The following is a 21,584-nucleotide window of genomic DNA, read 5'->3' as shown; positions in this document are numbered from 1 at the left end:
AATCATTTTCCAAAGAAAAGATGTTTGAAGCCAAGCATGACTGAGCAATTTTAGTGTTGGATAAAATCTTGTAAATAAAATAAAATGTTGCAAAGCCACATACATATACCACAATCTCTTCATGTATCTCTACAGTGATAGTTTTTCATATTGTGTGATATATCACAACCATGCTGTCCTAATGGAAATCAGGGAAAGACATATGATCCAAATCCAGGGATGTCCTCGTTAATATTACCACCATAAATGTTTTCCACCAAACTGTATAAGAACTTCCAGCAAAGTTTTAGTTAGATCTACACAACACTGATGTTGTCATCTCATTTCAAAACAAAAACTTTATTTCATAAAAATTCATTATCAAGGAAATTCATTCATTATGATGGGCACCTGCACCCCACACACAATAAAATAAATCATTTGCCTGTTGTATCAATATAAATTATGTTTAAAGTAATTATAAGTAGTACCAGATTAACACATTCAAACATGTTATTGGTATTCATTTCAGTGTTGTAACATTTTCATGTACACAGCTGCTTCATACTGAATTTTTTGCGCTTGTGTTGGAACTGGATTTGTGTGGCTGCTATAATCGCAAATGACCACTGGAAGTCACCGTTAGGGTCTGCTTCTTTGAAGTTTACCTTCAGCTGAATTGGTAAAAAGTAAATGGCCTGATTCTGCAGCGCTTCTGCAGTGATAAAATGCCTGAGCATTCAAAGAACTTAAATCAAATTACATTATTCACCCATTCACACAAGAACATCCTATCACAAGCCAAGGACGGGTGGCAGGGTGGAATGACGATATATCTTTATTGACCTAAAAAAAAAAACAAGAATCACGGTGTCACAAAGAGCAGTAGGTCAGCAATTGTACTGCTGACACTTTTGCAGAGGTCACCCTGGCAGTAGCTGATTTCTCCTTTAATAAATTCTTTCATCTTGCCAGTTTTTGTGTTTGAGCAAACCAGCTTGGAAGTTAATAAAAATACAACATTCAGTTCCACTGCTATGCCGATGACACCCAGCTTTACCTCTCTACCAAACCCGACTCTACTCTTCCTCCACCCTCCCTCACCCTCTGCTTAGCTGAACACAATTCATGGTTCTCATCCAACTTCCTTAAACTCAACAGCAATAAATCAGAACTTCTCCTGGTTGGCACTAAACTATCGCTATCCAAAATTAACGATTTTCCTCTCACTATCAATAATTCATCGGTTCCTATCTCTCCCTCTGTGAAAAGCTTGGGTGTCATTCTCGGCAGTACATTATCCTTTAATTCACATATCAATAATGTCACACGTGCAGCATATTTTCAACTCCGTAACATCAATCGCCTCCGCCCCTTCCTCACTCCTCATGCCACTGCCATTCTCGTCCATAATCTTGTTATCTCTCGAATTGATTACTGTAATTCACTATTATTTGGCCTTACACAAAAATCAATTAACAAGCTCGAACGTGTCCAGAACTCTGCTGCCCGTATTATTACTAGGACTTCCTCTACCCACCACATCTCCCCAATCCTGAAGCAGCTTCACTGGCTCCCGGTTATATTCCGCATTCATTTTAAAATAATCCTTTATACATTTAAGGCTATTCATTCTCTCTCTCCATACCTTTCCGATTTAGTACAGATGAACTTCCCATCCAGGTGCCTCAAATCTTCATCTTCTCTTTCTCTCTCTGCTCCTTCCGCTCGTCTGATTACAATGGGGGGCAGGCCTTTTAGTTGCTCTGCCCCTTGACTTTGGAATTCCTTACCCCCTGACCTCAGAAACATTACTTCATTCCCTCTTTAACAGTCCACCCTCAAAACTCACCTGTTTAAAATTGCTTATGTTTAAATCTCTGCATGCTTTTAACTTTTATCTGTTACTCTTATTATTGTGTATATTTCCAGTTTTTCTGTTTTTGTTTTATATATATCTCTTTTATTTGTTGTACAGTGTCCTTGGGTGCTCTGAAAGGCGCTATTTTTAAATAAAACATATTATTATTATTATTATTATTATTTTTATTACTATTATTATTACTATTATTATTATTTGTATGTTCAATATATTTGCACAGAAGTTTGTGCAGTGAAATTTCCTGAAATTTTTGTTCTCCTACTCATTACATGTGATCACTGACTCCTATGGAACGCCAGGACTGCCATAATGAATTAATTAAATACACCATTAAATAATTAATTAAATGTGGCAATAATTAATTAAAATTGGAATTAATTAATTAAATACATAGTTATGACACATGTAATAAATTAATTATTGACACATTTAATTAATTATTTATGTATTTCACATTTTAATTAATTATTGACACATTTAATTAATTAATTATTGACACATTTAATTAATTATTTATGTATTTCACATTTTAATTAATTATTGACACATTTAATTAATTATTTAAATATTTATTTATTTCATTTTGGCAGTCCTGGCGCCTGGCTCTCATCATGAATTAATTTTATCTGTCAGCCTCACCCATCAAACTCAGGGGGCGGGGTTAACGCTGATCGAGTCAAAGCCATTGCTTTGGCCTGGTGGCCATTGTTTTTAGCACACAACAACCGGCATGTGGAAACTAACAGAACTGAACTTTGAAAAACCCTGTTTGTGTGTCACTAAATACCGTTTTATTATTTTTTTAGCCAAGAATGTAGTGGTTTAATCTTCATATGTGTGGTCGGTTTGTCAAGATACAGCCTCTTTGCAAAAGTGCTTCGATGATTTCGGAGATGTCTGCCCAGTCTCACGGCAAAGCCTGGGATAGACCCGCTCGCCTCGCAAGCAATCGAGCTGTTATTACCGCCGACAAAGCGCAGGCCCCGGTACACAGCTGTAATAACCCCCGCTGACACTGACTTCTTTTACTGAGGTTATTTATCGGGGTTTTATTTCCTGATGTTCGTATGTGTTCTACGTGTTTCAGTCGCCAATTCTGAATTATAACTAACATTAAAAACATGTTTAAGGAGGAGAGAGAGAGCAAATAAATTCGATTAACAGCTGGTCTTTGGGTTTTTGTTCAGTAATCAGCGTGACCTGCGTATAATCGCAGAAGAGAGATAACGTTGGTGTTTCCGTCATGTAGTAACTGCTGGCTTTAACTGTACAAAGGTTGTTCGACACTATGAAACACATACAGACTTCATGATGTTCGGCTGATATTTTTAACGTGAATATTAATCATGGGTTGGTATACCACGGAGCGAGGTCAGCATATCCACGATATCTTCAGCTCTCTGAGTTAACCCAGAGTTTCACAGCTGACTATCTAACTGTCATCTACGAATATGTCACGGGTCATATCAATATGATTTTACAGAAAAGCATCCTTAATACTGCCAACTATTCCAGAGACTTGAAAATCTACAGCATAAAGAACACAAAAATATAGCAGTCTAACGCAACACTGTAACAGAGATGAACCGTCAGTTTGTCGCAGATCAAAGTGGAATGAAAGTGATCGGTTGAACAGGTGTTCATGATCTGTGTTATCTGCATTTTCATCAGTGTAAGAGACTCAGCAGCAGATTAGAATAACACTTATACATTTAATAAATTACCAAATGAATCCACGATCGAACCTGTTCCGACAGTTTGAGTTTGTATTCCCTCAGCTGCAGACTCGCTGCTGTTTAAATGTTTGAGAGGAAGGTTAGATATAAAGCAAACGTCAAACATAGACTCAGTCTGCGTTCACATTTGATATGAGGCCAGGACGTAAAGTGGCTGTGTCCTGTTTTAAGATCATACATGTTAAATTGTTGTCTGACCTCCGTCGATCCAGCCGCTCAGAATCCGTGGTTACCATGGTTACTGCATAAGCAGCTGTAATGTAAACAATACGCAGCATATGTGTTTATGTTTTTCATTGCAAAAGAACTGTCTGAATGGGTAACTGACGTTAACTTGGATAAATTATAGTTAAGGAGTATCACAGATAACGTCCATGTGAGCTGTGTGACTGTTCACCACTACACTGAAATCAGTAGGCTATTACTGAAATACACCTGCTATATCATAAACTATGATATAAACAGGGAGGTCCTATTAACATGTTTAGTTTTAAAGGACACCTTCCTGCCTTTAGTCTCATTCATGAGCAGTATTAGTTTTCTTCTAACATCCAGAAGTCTGCACGATGTGTTTCATAGTTTGTAACAAACCTTTGACAGTTAAACATAACATGACCGAAAAAGAAAAAAAAAAAAAAAAAGAGAGAGAGAGAGAGAGAGAAATCACACAAATTATATGTTAACCTCATTTATTTTTAGTTAAGTAAACTCTAAAAATTCTAACAGACAGCTGGTGCTAATACAGTTGAATAACTATTAAAAAACAGATGATATAATATTTCTGTCCAGGTTGCAGTCTTCATGATGAACATGCTGTAGGAAACTCTGCTCCTCTCGCTGGAAATGTGCCTTCTCTTTCCTCTTTGAATAAAAACATTTGAAAAGTCAGTTTAATCTCAAAATTCACCGTTAAATTCTAAACACACCAGATAAAGAAAAGCGAATAGTTCAGTCTAACACATGTGCCAGTGAACCATTAAACATCTGTAAAACTCTGCAGTTATGAAACGTAACTTTAACCTCAGCCAAACCGATTTGCTCAGTTGTAAATAAAACAGCGAAGTAAACGTGACCCGACAGACAAAACCTGAGTGAATTAAGTCCAGCGTTTAACCACTGAGAGCTAAAACTCAGGTGAGGTTTCAAAGCTGTGTGCGGTGATTGGACATCAGCCGCCGATAAAGTGGGTTTGCCTATAAAGTGCTCTGTAAGGAAACAAGCTCCAGCAGCTCTGCGCTCGGGAGAAATACTATATTTACTTATCTTATGCAGAAAAATGCGCTGACATTGCGTTATATCGAGCACCGGCTGCCCAGTTAAACTGTGACGTGGGCGTGTTTCTTGAATCAGCAGCAGGTGTTAAACAGCTGACAGGTGAGGAGGAGAATGTATGCAGGTAAACTGACGGTCTGTTGAGCTGATCGCTGGTTTCGTGAGAAAATTGTCAGCTCGTTCTCTATGTTACAGAAGCACACAAGACCAGGCGGAAAGAGACGATCGTTTGGTGAAAATGAGAATATGGGAATGCAACATGTGGAACACGGAGAGTGGAATATGTAAACAAACCGGTTGACGTAACCCCCTCGGTGCACTCTGCATGCTGACTGTTAGCAGAGCAGTGAAATCTCTGAAAACATCTGAGCACTTTTGCAAACATGTTCTATGCTGACAACCTGACCAGACGTGAAGATTGCGGCTCGACATTCGTGGCTAAAACACTGTTAAAAGTGTAGTTGGTGACAGAAAAACGGGGTATTTTAAAACGACACCACCACCATTGCTGCCTGTGATTTGAAATGCATTCTGGGATACCTGGCTGCCTCAAGTCTATGGAATAACATCTATGCTGTGTTATGCTTTTAGTCTTGATTTTGCAGAAGCACTCTGTTAAAACTACTTTAAGACCTGAATTGTAGTTTAGAGTTCATTTAGTTGAAATTTCAGTTTTATTAAAATGCTTTACTTATTTTTGTGTCAGATATTTGACAGAATCCTCTGTAAGCCAAATGTAATTTTATTGCTAGTGTTGTTATATAATAACTAACTAAATAAGTATAAATAATTGTTTTCATGAACCGACTTGTAATTTGTTTTATTACCAGTGACTGTTTAAAATGTCAGCAAAGTATGCTTTAACCGTGCAATTAAGTGAAGTGTTATTGCTGCAGACATTCTATCATCACGTGTATGAATTGTGTACAGTATATCCAGGAACTCCAGAAATACCAGTTCAGTTTCTGTTGATATACTGTTGACTTTTTACCTGACATTTTTACCCCACTTGTTCTACAAATGACATGACAAGACTGCAATCTATATTTTCATCTCGTAAAACAAGTTTGCCATCAGTACATCAAAACTAAAACACAGTCAATAATGGCTTGAAATTAAAAAGCATTCTTACATTTTTTTTCTTTTTTTTAATTTCAGAGTTACTGAGAGACGATTCTCTGAGGGTGAGGGGCAGACAAAGGGCAAACGGACACTACCTTAAAAGGAGATGGGGGTCAGGGTGTCAGCACCCCTGGCCACTGTACCAGTGTTTTTCCACTGTGGGGGTGTTTACTGTAACTGTTGTGTGGAATTCTTTAGATCAGCCTTTAGCATAGGACAGCTTAGGATGCAGTGGGCTGATCTCCAGATGCATCTGTAAGGTAATAAAAGGACTGTGTAAAACATGGAAACATCTCTGCGTGATCTCTACGAAGACAAAAAGAATCAGAGAGAGACCGGCATTGTCTCTTTCACACAGTCCATTCTTCCTGCAGCCCGGACTACACTGCCCATGAGGACACATTCTTTAGGGCTATGCCTGTAACACTCTGTCTACTTGCCTTCATATTAATTTTTTTGAATTATAATTTTTAAAAATATTTCTTCACGTCATTATGTGGGCCACAAGTAGAGGTGACATAGGCCACGAGATTGAGACACAGACATTAGCGCCTATTAATGTGTGTTTTGTTTGGGTTTCTACCGGCGTGGAATTACTAAAAATAGAGAGGGCATAGCCTAACATATGAAACAGGAAAAGACCGCCGTGTAATCCATTTATTTTAACAAAGTAACTGCATTCTGAATATCACCTTTTTAAACGGTAACTGCAACGGAATACAGTTACTCATATTTTGTTTTTTAAATACATAACGCAGGTGCATGTATTCTGTTACTCCCCCTACCACTGCATGTGTAACATGCATAAACAGGGTGACTCCTTCATACTTTTTGGACATGCCCCAATCTTCATAACTATTGGGTGTCTATATTTAATACCTTTTAGAGATATATAACATTAAATTTGATCCTTCTGCTCTAACAGCTATCTTTGGAGTGATACCTCAAAACGTCACTCAAACACAACACAAAATACTACTCAAATTCAATTGCCTTTGCTTCGCTCATTGTAAGGTGCCTGATACTAGATGGAAACAGGAAGCTCTTCCCACACATGAGCAGTGGCTTGCAGAGCTCATGAGGTTTTTGCATCTGGAAAAGATGAGATATACACTGGCAGGTTCAACCACCAAATTTCTTAAGGCATTGCAGCCATTTCTAATGTACATGGAAACATTTAAAATGACCACCTTATCATGGGCTGGGACCAAACCTCTATATTACTGTGGTAGTTAACTGTACACTGCGTGTCCCTTATACATTTTATTTTTATATTTGTGTTTTGTTGTTGTTGCTGTTTTTGTTTGCTTTGTAGGGGTTTTTGTTTGTTTGTTTGTTTTTTGTATGTTTGTTTTTCTTTTACCCTCTTTCTGTTATCTTTTGGGGTAGTAAACCAAGTAAAACAGGAAATTCACTTACTGTTTTACAAACACAAACTCAGAGACACGAACAGAGCACCGGGGGAGGACACAGGTAGCGATAACAGAACACTAAACACAAGAACCAAAACCCTAAGAACAAGAAAACAAGAATTAATCCAAAACATAAAATAACGTAATATTAAACACAAAACGCTGGGTCTGACAACCCAGGACCATGACAATTTTGCTGTGTATATAAAATCTGGTGAAGAAGTGAATCAGCTCAAGACTGCTTTTGGTTCTGCCTCAAACATTCTGTGTTTATGACATACACACTGTTAAAGGTAGAAGTTGGCGTGATGATAGGTTTTATTTTCAATTACTTCAAAACTACATATTTAAAGAAACGAAAGTAAATGTTCTGTCCTAAATAACTAAAAGATATCTTTAAGTTATTGCAGAATAATTCTGAGCAGTTGCATCACTACATTAAACACTGGCCAATATTTTTTAAAATCTGAACATGTCATGACTCAGAAGTTGCTTAGCAGATGACGACTAACTTTCCTTCATTCATGATCTATACTGCTCTGATAACAACTTGTGGACAACTTGTGGAATGGATATGATATTTGACTCACTCTGAATCTCAAACTATCTCAAACGCTTATATCCCTAGATCCACTGAGAGCAACATGTTTTAGAAATTATTTTTAAAACAAATGTTAAAAATTAAGGATTTCAATACATTTATTCATTGTGAAAATTTGTTAATCATTCAGTGAAAATTACATTGGCCATTTCATTTTTATTTTTTCTGAGTTCTGGGATAAATGGGTGGAAGCATTGTGAGAGCAAGGTGAGAAGAAAAACTGGGACATGATGGTGTTCTTGCCATCAGCTAAGAGAACAAAACCAATATGATCAGCAATGTCACAAAGACCAAAAGGCCAGCACTTGTTGTAGTGCCAACAGTTTTACTGCTGGGCTGTGATGTTGTTGTTGTGTCAGCAGTGCTGGCACTGTTGCAGAGGTCACCCTGGCAGCAGCTAATTTCTGCTCCAAAGATCTCTGCATATTGTGTGTTTGAGCAAATCAGCTTGGAGGCGCAGCCCTTTAGAGTCACCTTTTGCTCTTCTGCAGTCACTGAGGAAATGAAAGGAATGAACATTCGTCTGAGCAGAAAAGAATAAACATGCAGACACTAAATAAATATCGTAGGCCTGTTACCTGCTACTGAGATGCAATAGTCCTCATTTCCACTGCAGCTTAGAGTTTTGGTGCAATCGTTTTCGACACATTGGAAGCACTTTCTCCCATTTGGGGAGCCTATGCTGCCCTCTGTTAAATACAGAAATATTTGCAATATTTATTTTACTGTTTATTTTAATAAAGTGCCAAAAAATCAGATATCCAAAAAGTATATATTTATGTTATTGATATGTGTAATTTCTGTATTTCCTGAGATTCTAAAATATTTAAAGGTTTTATGGATTTTACTTCCTCTATAACAAATTCACAGATGGGGTCACTGTGCCCTTAGCCCTCAAGTGAACATGATGATTACAGTAAAAATAAATTTTCCTCAAACTGACTCACTCTAGAACTTTTTCCACTTAACTGGTAAAATCAGACTTGTTTATCCAAAATGTTTCAATTTTAACAGTTTTTGCTCATAAAACAAAATTTGAGTTTCAACAACTGCAAGTACCATTTCAAAATACCAAGAAACATGGTGTAGATTACCAGGGAGATCTTGAGAGTTGCAAAGATCAGAGGTGCAACACATGGTGTTAAATACAGTTTGGACAAATCCAAGGTTGACTGAGCCATTGAAGCACTGATCAGGCGTAACACAAGTTCTCCCTGTAAGTTTAAATTCTGAACCACCTGAAACCAAAGAGGAACCATTGTAAACTCAGTAAGGTCAAAAAAATAGAAGAAGAAGAACTATAAAATACCATTTTACCCATATTTGAAGTCATTTTGACTGAACCACACTGAGTATATGATGGGCATTCTCTTGTTGTCTCATTGCAGCTTCCAGATGGTCCAGGTATGCAGTCATAGCATTTCAATGGACAGACTGATAAAACACAAAATATTGTTTAAAAATAAACTTTTCTTGCCTTAACTGTATGGACAAATTATGAAACACTGACTAAAATAAATGGATTCAAACAAAGAGGGCCAACGGTACAATAAATAGTACAATCATTTGTAGGAAGTAGATACATTTTTGCTGGGTTGTAATAACACATGTTGTAAAAGCAAAAAAAAAAATCATTGAATATTACAGAACATACTTTCTTTAAAGTGTTAAAGAACAGATAACTAAAGAAAAACTTGCCTTTAGGGAGCAGCACGATTCCAAGAATCAGCACAAGGATCTGCATTGTGTGATGGTCAGATAGAAGTGAATTTTAGTTTAGTTTCTGTTCAGGTTATAAGTAATTCTCATTCTACTTGGGGGGAGTGGTCTTCTCACTCTGACCACTCCCTTAATTCTGCCTTTGGCAGTGAAAGAACCTGACTATCAAAAAATTTTATTTGCACAACAAATAACAGCCTTTTTCGATTTGTAGATAAATTACAAAAACACTTAGGTTATTTGAAAAGATTTTTGAACTTTTTAGATATGCTTCTGAGATCCTGTGAAAGCTGGTAAAACTGAAACATAGTTGCCATCAGTCTCTATTTCAAAGAGAAGGCTAGTCCAACAATAACACTTTGCATATGATTTGGTTAACTTCAATGACTGATTGGCTTTTGGAAAAGCAACTAATGAAATGTAATAAGTTAAAATCCAGGCATAAGAACTGTATTTCTACATTCATATTGTCCTGGTTTTTTTTGGTTTTTTTTGGAATGGTAGATTTTGAATGGTAGCATATGAATAAAATGACCAAATCATCTATTCTAAATGTGAATAGAAGTTCATAAAGTTCACCAGTGTTTCTGAATGATAATAGTGTGTGACAGCTGACAGCGGGGAATTGCCAGTATTTGGCTGTGGAGTAAGGCAGGGTGTCCTCTATAGCCGAGGAGCGGGGAGAACAGTGGGTATGTTCCTGACCCTAAACAACATGTAAAGATTTATTTACTTTTTACACAATACACAAGAAGCAACTTTAGTTTTACCTTATGAGAAGAAGCATTTTCTGTAACCTGCTTTGGTCAAATTATCCTCCCCAACATATTGACCTCGGCTGTCAGATAGTCCTGCCCCAGGACTGGGAAAATATTGCAGTCAAGCATGGATAACGTTTCTGAGAATAAACCATGTGTTATAGGATGAGAAAAGGTGTGGCCTGCCTGTTGAAGCGGCTCAAAAGTGCTGCTTTGTTTACAAAATATATTGCTCTTAAAGTACCACCCTTATGATCGACATGATAGTAGTATTTAATACCATATACAGTTTAGATGAGACAATTTTATTTCTTATATAATGTTATTTATTTGAACTGTCATAAACAGGATGTGACAAGTGATAATAATAACAGCTGTACTGCATTAAAACATTCACAGCAGGTGGGATATCCAGTCTTTAAGTGATGACGTATGAACCCTGCTTCCGGGTCCAAACTACTCTGTAGTTTGGACCCGGAAGGCTGTTGTGGTTTTAACATGTTTTAATGCTTTGTATCTTGTTCTATTTAATCTGAACAACCCCTACAAAAAGGGAGTGATCACTGTCGGCCTCTCTCTGTTTTTATTACCACTGTTCATTTTAAACTATCTAAGTTTTAAAATCTTACGATGTAACTACAGCCCAGCCCAGCCCAGAAAATTAATGACTAAACTCCTTATTGTGGATGGATTATCTCAGTTGTTCTCCTAACAGAAGTTTGGTCCATTTACAGCATCCAGCCATGCAATTGCATTTGTCCCTAACTGTTGGGAATGCTCGTTTTAACTTTTATTAAGTGGAAAAAAGTCAGCGTTCATCCTCCACACTCAGTGTGTTTATATTATGTTAACATAGCTGTGTCGCTAGCCACCATGTAGCACATCATTATATACCAGCTAGTCCAACTTCAGTAACCCTACAGACGTCACTGCTGTTTAGTATTCTGCCTTCATTTATGTCAGAAGTGACAGCAGAACTGTACATTTTAATTTGTTTCAGAAATCCCTCACATGGTATATTATTTAATCCTAAAAATTTATTTTTTGAGACTTCCCGTGTACCACTAGAGGGAGCCCATATAGCACCAGTGGTACGCATACCACAGTTTGAGAACCACTGGTTGACAGTGTAACACTGATGAAGCGCTAATGAATTAATTCAGGCTAGGTATTAAGTGAAATATTAGGTTATTATTAGTCAGAAGATTTAGGAATGCTACTGGAGCTGATGGGCAGTAATTAATAAATACACACAACACAAAATGCTTTTGCAGGTACCATGTATTTAACCAAAACCAAAGAAAAATAACAAGAAAAGAAAAGGAAAACTTAAATAATCACTCCTGCTGCAGCTATTCAATTAATCAAAAACCCAGTGGGGGTGCACAAAGACAACTAAGCAATTCTTCTGGCTTATACTAAGCAATATAGATTCTCAAAAAATGTTCCCCTGTCAACATCAAAAACACTGATCCACACTGAAGAGGAGAAAGTCCATGAGTTTTATCTGAATGTCCATGAGAGATGTCCAAGCGCTACTGTCCATAAACAGGGGGAATGGTGTGTATGATTGTGGAAATCAGTGTATTCGGAAAATGGGGACAGAGCGTCGTCTTTGATAACTTCCTACCAGACCAGTGGAAGCTTCAATGCAGAATGATTCCTGCTCCTAGCCATCGCCATCCTTTTTCATACCCAAAAAGGACCGCGGGGGGCAGTGTTTTGGAAATGACAGTCTTCATTACAAAGCTTTCTTCATTATGAATTAGCATACATGTTTTTATTGAACATTTGAAGAACTAGCAAAAAAAAACGAAACTCTTGTAGAGGACATAAAGTCAGAGATAGAAACGACAAGGAGCAGGTGCATCTAGTACAGGTAGAGCTGCTGCAAAAACCCACAGAGCCCAGCAGCCAGCGCAACAAATTCTGGATCCTTTGCTTTTAGTTAGCATTAGCAGCACATCCTGCGTCCGATGTGAAAGGACTTTTATGCTGCGCACTGTGACTCACAGCAATGGTCCCGGGTCAGCCCTGACTTTGTGTTAAACTAATCCTAAAGTATAAATCTTTTTTACACACACACAAATCTTTTTTACACATACAAATCTTTTTTACACACACACAAATTCTTTTTACACATACAAATCCTGATTTACAAGTACAAAACTGATTTACAAGTACAAAATATTTATGACCACATTTTGAGCCCATAGGCTTTCACCTAATAGCACCCTAAAAATCAGTTCCACATGTGTCCATATCAGCAACAGAGTATATCTATGGTGTTACTAGACCAGGGGTCGGGAACCCTGGACATGAAGGGTTAACTGATGGCACGACCATAGCTGGACTTGCCATCGGGCATACCGGGCATTTGCCCGGTGGGCAGATGATGATTCTTCATTTTTATGAAGGGTTTTTTTTTTTTGTTTTTGTTTTTTACTACCCCTTTACTACAAAACATATATTTACCTATTACAGACACTACACAGTAGCTTGCTACATCCTGGAATATTTGGGATTCATCAACTGAGGCAGTGGCAGTCCTAGCCTGTTTGGTGCCCTGGGCAAACACCCCCCCCCCCTGGCTTTTACTGTAAAAACTGTTGTTGGAACCATACTGAATTTAACCAGATAAACATAAACACGCACATACACACACACGCACACACACACACACACACACACATAAATATATATATATGAAAAGACAGAGAGTATGCATAGTATGCAAACTTGGCTTACAAACAACCATTATAATTCATCAGACAATGAGAATAGGACAAATCAACAACTGACAATGTCTAATTAATATTGTGCTGAACACAGTCCAAAAGATTCACTAAGCTAAATCATTGTCTACTGTTTACTATTGTGACACACTGTAATGTGTGGTCACATTATGTGATTTAATTTTCGTATATTGTATAAGCTTTTAGGTGTAGTTTTGTTAAGGAAGGACCTTAATCTTGTGATTTTTGTTGGAGATCCAACATGTGGTGTGATCCCTAGTTACGCCACAAGGGGGCACTTCCGCCCTAGTGAGATGGTTTAGTGTGACGCTACTGCTCGTCTTCAGATCTGGCAGAAGCGAGAGAGGAAACACACTACCTGTCGTCCATCTCATGATTTATCTGTTTTTTTCAGGTTAGTAAGTAATAAGGCCACACATGTGGTCCACATAATTTACATGCCAAATAAGGGTAAAACCCGACCAGCAGTTTGTTTTGCTGAGATCTATATTCGTCTGTTTTGCTCATTGAAATGTGTTACGATCGAGAGTAGGAACTAGCTTAGCTCGCTGCATGCTGGAGTAGCCGTCGGCTTTGTTGTTTCCTAAACTTAAGGCACCCTCTTGTAACAAAAGTACACCACGGCTCCTGTATATTTGAGTTAATGTGTTCGCAGAGACAGTTTGATGTGTTGTCACTGTTATTGTCTAAAGTTAGTGTAATAACCTATAATAATTCTGATCGCTCTGCAATGTTGATGTGGAGATTTCCACTATACAGATATGCCATTAGTATATGGTACAGTACTGGAATGTTTGCTTTATCAAACTATGTGTGAAAAAAAGTGTAATTTATAGCTCTTAGTAAAAAACAACAGAGATGACTGTTTAGATTTTTGTTTATACTATTTTAGTTTATTCTGATTTTGGGCTTTGGGAATGTGAGACAGAGATGTTAAGAAGTTTTTGCAACCTGTTGTGAACACATGAATGTGTTTAAATAAAGATCTGGCAGAAGCCAGAGAGGAAACACACTACCTGTCGTCCATCTCATGATTTATCTGTTTTTTTCAGAACCAGACATAATCTGTCAGCCGCCCTCTTGCTTGGGGTGTGTTACACTATCATAGCCAAGTGGCTAACAAACGGAAACGGACGTTTTCACTATCCCTACTAATTAATGTTATCTTGTTGTATCTCTGTTGTGGTCAGTGCTATCCTCTATGCTGTTGCATGCTGGGGCAGCAGGTTGAGGGTCACAGACGCCAACAGACTAAATAAACTGATCCACAAGGCCACTAATGTTGTGGGGATGGAGCTGAAGTCCGTTAGGGTGATGTCTGAGAGGCAGATGTTTTCCAAGATAAGGACAATCATGGATACTACCTCCCACCCACTCCATTACTTACTGGCTACTCACAGGAGCATGTTCAGTGAGCGACTGAGATTACCAAAAAGAACCACTTAACGACACAGGAAATCATTCCTGCCCGTGGCCATCTCCCTGTACAACTCCTCCATCTAACACACTGTGAACACTGCAATAGTTACACCCTTTTTACACACGCTCTTTTCTACTCTGTAATATTCTTGTGAATTTTCTTGATATTTATTTATTTATTTATAATCACCTGTTAATTCTTGATATTTATAATTGAGTGATCTGTATATATTCGTGCTATTTCTTAAATGTGTAAAATCTGTAACATAATGTATTGTTTGGAGTTTATTCTGTTACTGTTACTATTTTTACAATTTCTTCTTGGACCAACCCACATAATTTCCTTAGGGATTAATAAAGTATTCTGATTATGATTCTGATTGTTTCAGGATACATGACCTGCCATTATCCAATGACACATCTGCTTACCTGTATCTTTTGCTCGTTTCTCCTCCTCTTCTTTTCTCATTTTTCTAAACTGAGCACCTGATGGCTTTGAACTTTTCTTGTCCATCTTCCATTGGTTCCATTTTGCACTCCAGTATGAACACCCATCCCCCAACCTGAGGATCACCACAACATAACCTAACAGACCTACACCTTTGTTCACAGACTCACTTCGTCTAGGGTTTGTTTCAGGGATTTCACACAACCCAGGATTAAAATCATGAATGCATAATGGGCTTGGATTTATAACATTATGAATGAAATGTGCTCTATTTGGAAGCAGCCGGTCCCTCTCCCCTTTCGACAGGTTGTGTGTGAGACTTTAAATTAGGGGTCCCCAATCCCAGTCCACGAGGGCCGGTGTCCCTGCAGGTTTTAGATGTGTCCTTGATCCATCACAGCTGATTTAAATGGATAAATTACCTTCTCAACATGTCTTGAAGTTCTCCAGAGGCCTGGCAATGAACTAATCATGTGAGTCAGGTGTGTTGACCCAGGGTAAGATCTAAAACCTGCAGGGACACGGGCCCTCATGGACTGGGATTGGGAACCCCTGCTTTAAATCATCAAACTGTAAATTATAAATTTTAAATTGTTATTGATCCCTTTACCCCCAGTCCTGAAGTGGATATTTATTTTTTTACTCTTCATATAATTATTGTTTGTTTACTTTCACTGATGTAACTGGAGCCTCGTCGTCTCGATTACAATAAAGTTTACTTTGACTTCATCACAGCAGCAAGCAGGCGCACCGAGGGCTCTCACGCTCACTTTATAGAATTTCGAAAAACATCGGTGCAAATTATAAGTCTGTATCATAATGTCTGGGGGTTTCGTGTTTGTTGGTTTGTTTTTATTTTGTTTTATTTTGCGAGTTGGTTATTAGATGCTGCTCCAGCCAGCAGAGAATCCCCCGCTGCCCCGCCCACTCCTCTCTGTGCCGCAAGCAGCAGGCGCACCTCGCAAGCGGAGGGCGCCCTTACTCCCACACTGTAAGAAGTAATCTATAGAATTTACCCAATAAATCTGAGGTAACAACTTGCATTGACTTTTTTGGGGTAGATTTAATTCAATATATTGTGTATAAAATAGCTTCAATAAAAAGCTATGAAATACTTAATTAAATTGGGTAAAATTTACCCCATATTCATGTATCTATTCAACAGTTACTTACTCATTGAAATTAGGTAAAATTATCTCTTGTTTGCTAGTTGGTAATACCTGATAATTACTAATAAAATTTAATTATTATCACTTGATAAACATTACCTATTCATATAAGGTAAAATGTACCCCCCAAAAAAGACAGATGGTTCATCATCTCAATGTTTTTATTCCATAAAAACACAGAATAAAGTGCAACACAACAGCTTCAAGCAAGATTTCAAGTAATGAACCTGTTTTATAACTTCTAAACTAACAACTTTAAAAGTTGTTTCAATAATGTTGGACAGTAACACATCCCTTTTTTTTCAAGATGGGCTTTGAGATCAGTGTAATCAAAGCAGAACTGGAAGACATCAAATCTGAAAATCAGTCTTTATATGATCAGCTGGAACAGATGAGGAAGCAAATGGAACAGAGAAGCAGAAGAGGAGTTTCTCTCTTTTTCAGTAGTTTCGCCCCGTCAAGTTCCAAAAAACATTTTTGAAAAGTGTCAAATGTGTTCTTCAGCTCCTTCGGATATTCGAGGTTGAGGGCATATATCAGTCCCATCAGCAGTACACATGCCTTTGTTCGGCTTCCACATCCTTCCATCACTTGGTGTCCCTCAATCACAATGAACACATCTGATGGATCCTCCTCAGCCGTGATGTTGTGGATCACGATCACCTTCATCATACTGTCTGTGTAAACCTCACATTCCTACGTGTTAAAAAGAAAGAAACAAAAAGGATACACATGTTTTATTTTAGTTAGCAGCTTAGTTAAGATGCTTTTTTAATACATTTCAGTTTATCTAAAGAGGGGAGTGGACAGAAGATGAATGGAGAAGGGGAGAACGGGATAGGAGAGGACAGGAGAGAAGAACATTACCCAGATAGCAAGGAAACATTGAAACAATGTTGAGTCAATATCAGGCGATGTCATTGAACCAACGTTGAGATCTGACGTTGACCCAACGTCACTCTTGCACCCATTTTTAATGTTGAAACAACATCAGGTTTTGATGTTGAATCAATGTTGAAACCTGACATTGATTCGATGTTATATTTTCTAACACTGTTGACATTGAAACAATGTCAGATTCTGATATTGAAACACTGTTGAGCTATGGTGTTGATTTTCCACCTCTTTCGCACAGTTGCTTTTTATTGAAAAAAAACAAAAAAACAAAAAAGGTCAATAGACATGTATCATTTGCAAAATACTTTATTAAAAGACAAAGTTTCCTATTTACATTTCTATGTTTCACGTCACTTTTTATTATTTACTCCGGGATGGGGATGGATGATGTGCGTCCTGCGTGCCACCCGTACGATCTGGAGCATATCTGAGCCATTTCTGGACTGCTTGAGCAAAGACCAACTCAGACATAGAGTTCGCCCCTACCTGCTGCGCCAGGCCATCTAGGACAAAAATAGACACACACACAAAAAAACAAAGACAAAAAAAGGGAATTAGAGCACATGAATAAGCTCTTGTTAATTGTCTTCAGCAGGGAGAAAGTATCCCAGATAGCAAGGAAACACTGAAACAATGTTGAGTCAATATCAGGCGATGTCATTGAACCAACGTTGAGATCTGACGTTGACCCAACGTCACTCTTGCACCCATTTTTAATGTTGAAACAACGTCAGGTTTTGATGTTGAATCAATGTTGAAACCTGACATTGATTCGATGTTATATTTTCTAACACTGTTGACATTGAAACAATGTCAGATTCTGATATTGAAACACTGTTGAGCTATGGTGTTGATTTTCCACCTCTTTCGCACAGTTGCTTTTTATTGAAAAAAAACAAAAAAGGTCAATAGACATGTATCATTTGCAAAATACTTTATTAAAAGACAAAGTTTCCTATTTACATTTCTATGTTTCACGTCACTTTTTATTATTTACTCCGGGATGGGGATGGATGATGTGCGTCCTGCGTGCCACCCGTACGATCTGGAGCATATCTGAGCCATTTCTGGACTGCTTGAGCAAAGACCAACTCAGACATAAAGTTCGCCCCTACCTGCTGCGCCAGGCAATCTAGGACAAAAATAGACACACACACAAAAAAACAAAGACAAAAAAAGGGAATTAGAGCACAAGAATAAACTCTTGTTAATTGTCTTCAGCAGGGAGAAAGTATGTAAACTCCTAGGCTAATAAACATGAAAGTCACCAGGCGGAAATCAGCAAACTGCCGCATTTGATTCCCAAAGAGCTATAAGCTGAAAATGTGATATGTCTTAGCATGGTGTGCCGTGTATCCTTTAAAAAAAAAAAGAAAACATGGGGTCCTCGGGCTGTACAAAGTGTACAACCCGAGGACAAAACAAGCCGAAGACCAAAGACTCCATCTCCAGATTAACCGGACATGAAAGTCTTGTTATTAAGAAAGACAAAGTAATATAGCAAAAAACAGACATAGGAAATGTGAAACGCACCCAGCACATCAATTGATCCCTTTATTGTTCACTTTAGGCTCATAAAACTACAATAAATGTTAAAACTTACCAAATATGCATCTACACAGCGCTGTCTCTTTAAATGCCCTTTTTTGCTTTGTCTGGTCCTTGTTTTTTTTCCCCTGCCCAGTTGAGTACAGAGGCCAGCTCCTTTGTAATGGCATAAACCATTACATGGCGGACTCGCACCTCCAGTGTGGTCCAGCAGCACCAATCAACGCAAAGCGTCTCACCTATAGACACATTTTATGAGATGGAATTAGCGAGTCTCATGTCTTAAATGTGTATGCAAGTGCTTGTGTGTTCACTTCATGTAATTGATGATAGAAACATGTCATTTGGTTTTCCCTAAAGCCTGATTTTCAAGTCATACAAAGAATAAACCAAAGTATTGGCAGTGCAATGTATTTCTATTCACTTTTGTTGGATATTCATTTGTTAGTTCTTGTAACTGCTAAAAGTGTTTACTAGTTTTTGCCTGTCACATATATTTGTTATACCATGTAAACTGTGAAATTCCAAGATTTTCAAACTTGCCTTGTAATAGTGGCTTCACAGAGTCTCTGGAATCTACAGAAAAAAAAATCACAACAAGATGACATTCAGGAGTATAAATTGGGTTTTCTTTTTAGATAAGAGTACAATGACATTGTGATGCAGCTTTAAAGCTTTTTTAAAAGCATACCATCTATAGGGAAGACATCAGACTCTGCATGCTGGGGAGATCGCAAAGCTGTGTCGGTTTGTGCCGGAGTGGCGAAAGGTGCCGGAAGCTGGGTGGGGCATTATGATGGTTGCTATCAGTGGGCTGGGGGGCAGACTGCGGAGTGATGAGGGCTGTTTAGAAAAAGATAATTTTTTAAGTATTTAAGAATACAGACAACTTGTCAAAAAAGTTTCCTTGTGTCAGACACAGATATGTACACAGACACTAGACAGTATTTTATTACCTGGTATTTTCACTCGAGGGGCCTGGGGAAACCGTTTTTTTGTAGGCTGCTCATCCTCTGAGTCCGTATATGTGTACAGGGGATTTGGTCTAAAGAAAATAAATTAAAAACGGTCTTAAGTAATTGTAAATATGCTTTTGGCATATTGTTTCCTAAAGTTAGTTTGATTTCTAACAACACACACAGGAAACAGAGACGTGCAAGAAGGTACAGTATACAATGAATTTTTGAAGTGCACAAGTGTACACGGCTTTGCATTTTTAAAAAGTTTACAAACTTCCACTTTTTGGACTATATTATGTGGTGATATTGCAGTATGCAAGCACCACAGATATGTATAAAAGACAAGATCATAAATTCTTAACAATCAAAGATATGTTTGTGAATAAAAAGGTTTTACTTGTGCTTTCTTTTAAGACTGGTCTGGGTTTCTTCTTCGGACTGAAGGTCAGACGTATCACAGCGTTCACGTGGATATCTCTGAAGACTGCGTTCTGCTTCGTGAAATGTGCCTGGAAATACAAACACAATGTACGGCCAGACATACATTACGTGTGGACAAAAGGTGCAAACGCATAGAAAAATCAGCGGTTTCAAAAATACGCTGGTACGTGTGGACGTAGCCTTATTCATTATTCAAGGCACAAACGGAAAGTCATGTACGCGTGCAACGTAAAGTTAGGTGAGCGTGCAACGTACAGTCACGCATGCTGCGTGAGCATTCAAACTGAGTCTAAAGTTTTCGTGTGCGAATTGAAGCGAGTGCTCTCCAATCATCAAAAGTAACAAAGTCATTGAACACGTTTATACAGTTAACTTTACGTTTATCAATCATATATCACAGATTTAGAATTTTTTGTAGTACTAAGCAACTACAGAGCGAAAGTCTGGGTCAAGCGCCGAGGCGACGGCAAGAACAAAGGAAACCTCGAAGCGTTAAAGCTAGCTTTGTAAGGGAATATAACGAAGAAATTATGAAACGAAAATGTTTTCTTTGTTGATATACTTTGTTCGCAGTGCAATTTATTTGTTGCCGGATTGTAAGAAGTAGACACAATTTAAAAAACTCGTTAATGTACAACATTAACAAGTTTTTTTTACTGTTATTCAAATGCAAACATGGAAATACCGAGTAGGAAAAAAAAATCATTCATTCTTACCTTATACTAATCGTGGTGCGGGCCAGTGCAGTGCATGAACTGATGCCTTCTCCGGTCAATTCCGCTGAGAGTAAATCAAATGTCCCGCTCTACTGTAGAAGACAATGAATACCGGGGGAGGGGGGGGGGTGTACCAATGTGAGAGGGGTGCTGCGGAATAGTCCAAGTGATCGCTGCTTTAATTTCCCGGTCAACTATACATAAATTGCACGTAGACACGATTTTTTAAAGCTGGTGAACCACACCAAGTCATTGATAACAAATGAACAATAAATCTACTTTCTCTGGTACTTTATACCCGATCAGTTGCAATGCAATTTAATGCTCAACTACAAATCGATGGTTTTTGATGGTGACCGGAGCCGAATGATCGTCAACTATAAATAGACGTTTTCTCGACGTTGTTGTTGTCACCTGGTCGACTATAAATAGATCAAATATCAATGACAAAAAAACAACGGTGAATCAACATCGTTACAACGTCTCTATAGTAAGACCGTCGGTTTACCACAGTATTTCAATGTTGTTACAACATTGGCATTTCAACCCCGACCATATACGACGGTTCGGATGAAAAATCAACATAGATTCAATGTCGTCTTGCTATCTGGGATGTAAACTCCTAGGCTAATAAACATGAAAGTCACCAGGCGGAAATCAGCAAACTGCCGCATTTGATTCCCAAAGAGCTATAAGCTGAAAATGTGATATGTCTTAGCATGGTGTGCCGTGTATCCTTTAAAAAAAAAA

General features: G+C 38.0%; 1 protein-coding gene and 1 long non-coding RNA gene across 2 annotated transcripts; both read right to left on the bottom strand.

Annotated features, from left to right (window-relative positions):
• Window positions 1-8,253: 8,253 nt before the first annotated feature.
• On the bottom strand, window positions 8,254-9,748 carry LOC134635621 (phospholipase A2 inhibitor and Ly6/PLAUR domain-containing protein-like). Its single transcript, XM_063485020.1, has 5 exons — window positions 9,703-9,748; window positions 9,322-9,438; window positions 9,099-9,242; window positions 8,583-8,693; window positions 8,254-8,498 (listed from the first exon to the last, which is right to left on the bottom strand). The coding sequence occupies exons 1-5, from the start codon at window positions 9,746-9,748 to the stop codon at window positions 8,254-8,256; spliced, it is 663 nt and encodes a 220-aa protein (XP_063341090.1).
• A 9,134-nt stretch (window positions 9,749-18,882) lies between these two features.
• Window positions 18,883-20,943, bottom strand: LOC134637948 (uncharacterized). Its single transcript, XR_010095206.2, has 6 exons — window positions 20,835-20,943; window positions 20,075-20,186; window positions 19,675-19,763; window positions 19,410-19,561; window positions 19,262-19,294; window positions 18,883-18,957 (listed from the first exon to the last, which is right to left on the bottom strand). It is a non-coding gene; the product is annotated as an uncharacterized LOC134637948 (long non-coding RNA).
• Between the last annotated feature and the right edge of the window lie 641 nt (window positions 20,944-21,584).

The sequence above is a fragment of the Pelmatolapia mariae genome, linkage group LG10_11 (genome assembly GCF_036321145.2).
Source record: "Pelmatolapia mariae isolate MD_Pm_ZW linkage group LG10_11, Pm_UMD_F_2, whole genome shotgun sequence".
NCBI lineage: Eukaryota > Metazoa > Chordata > Actinopteri > Cichliformes > Cichlidae > Pelmatolapia > Pelmatolapia mariae.
This window is presented reverse-complemented; position numbering and strand designations above follow the sequence as displayed.

Coding starts and splice junctions, on each gene's coding strand:
- LOC134635621 (XM_063485020.1), bottom strand. CDS start 9,748: ATGCAGATCCTTGTGCTGATTCTTGGAATCGTGCTGCTCCCTAAAG. Junction 9,243..9,321: donor CAAAATGACTTCAAATATGG/GTAAAATGGTAT, acceptor CTTTGGTTTCAG/GTGGTTCAGAATTTAAACTT. Junction 8,694..9,098: donor CAACTCTCAAGATCTCCCTG/GTAATCTACACC, acceptor TGTATTTAACAG/AGGGCAGCATAGGCTCCCCA.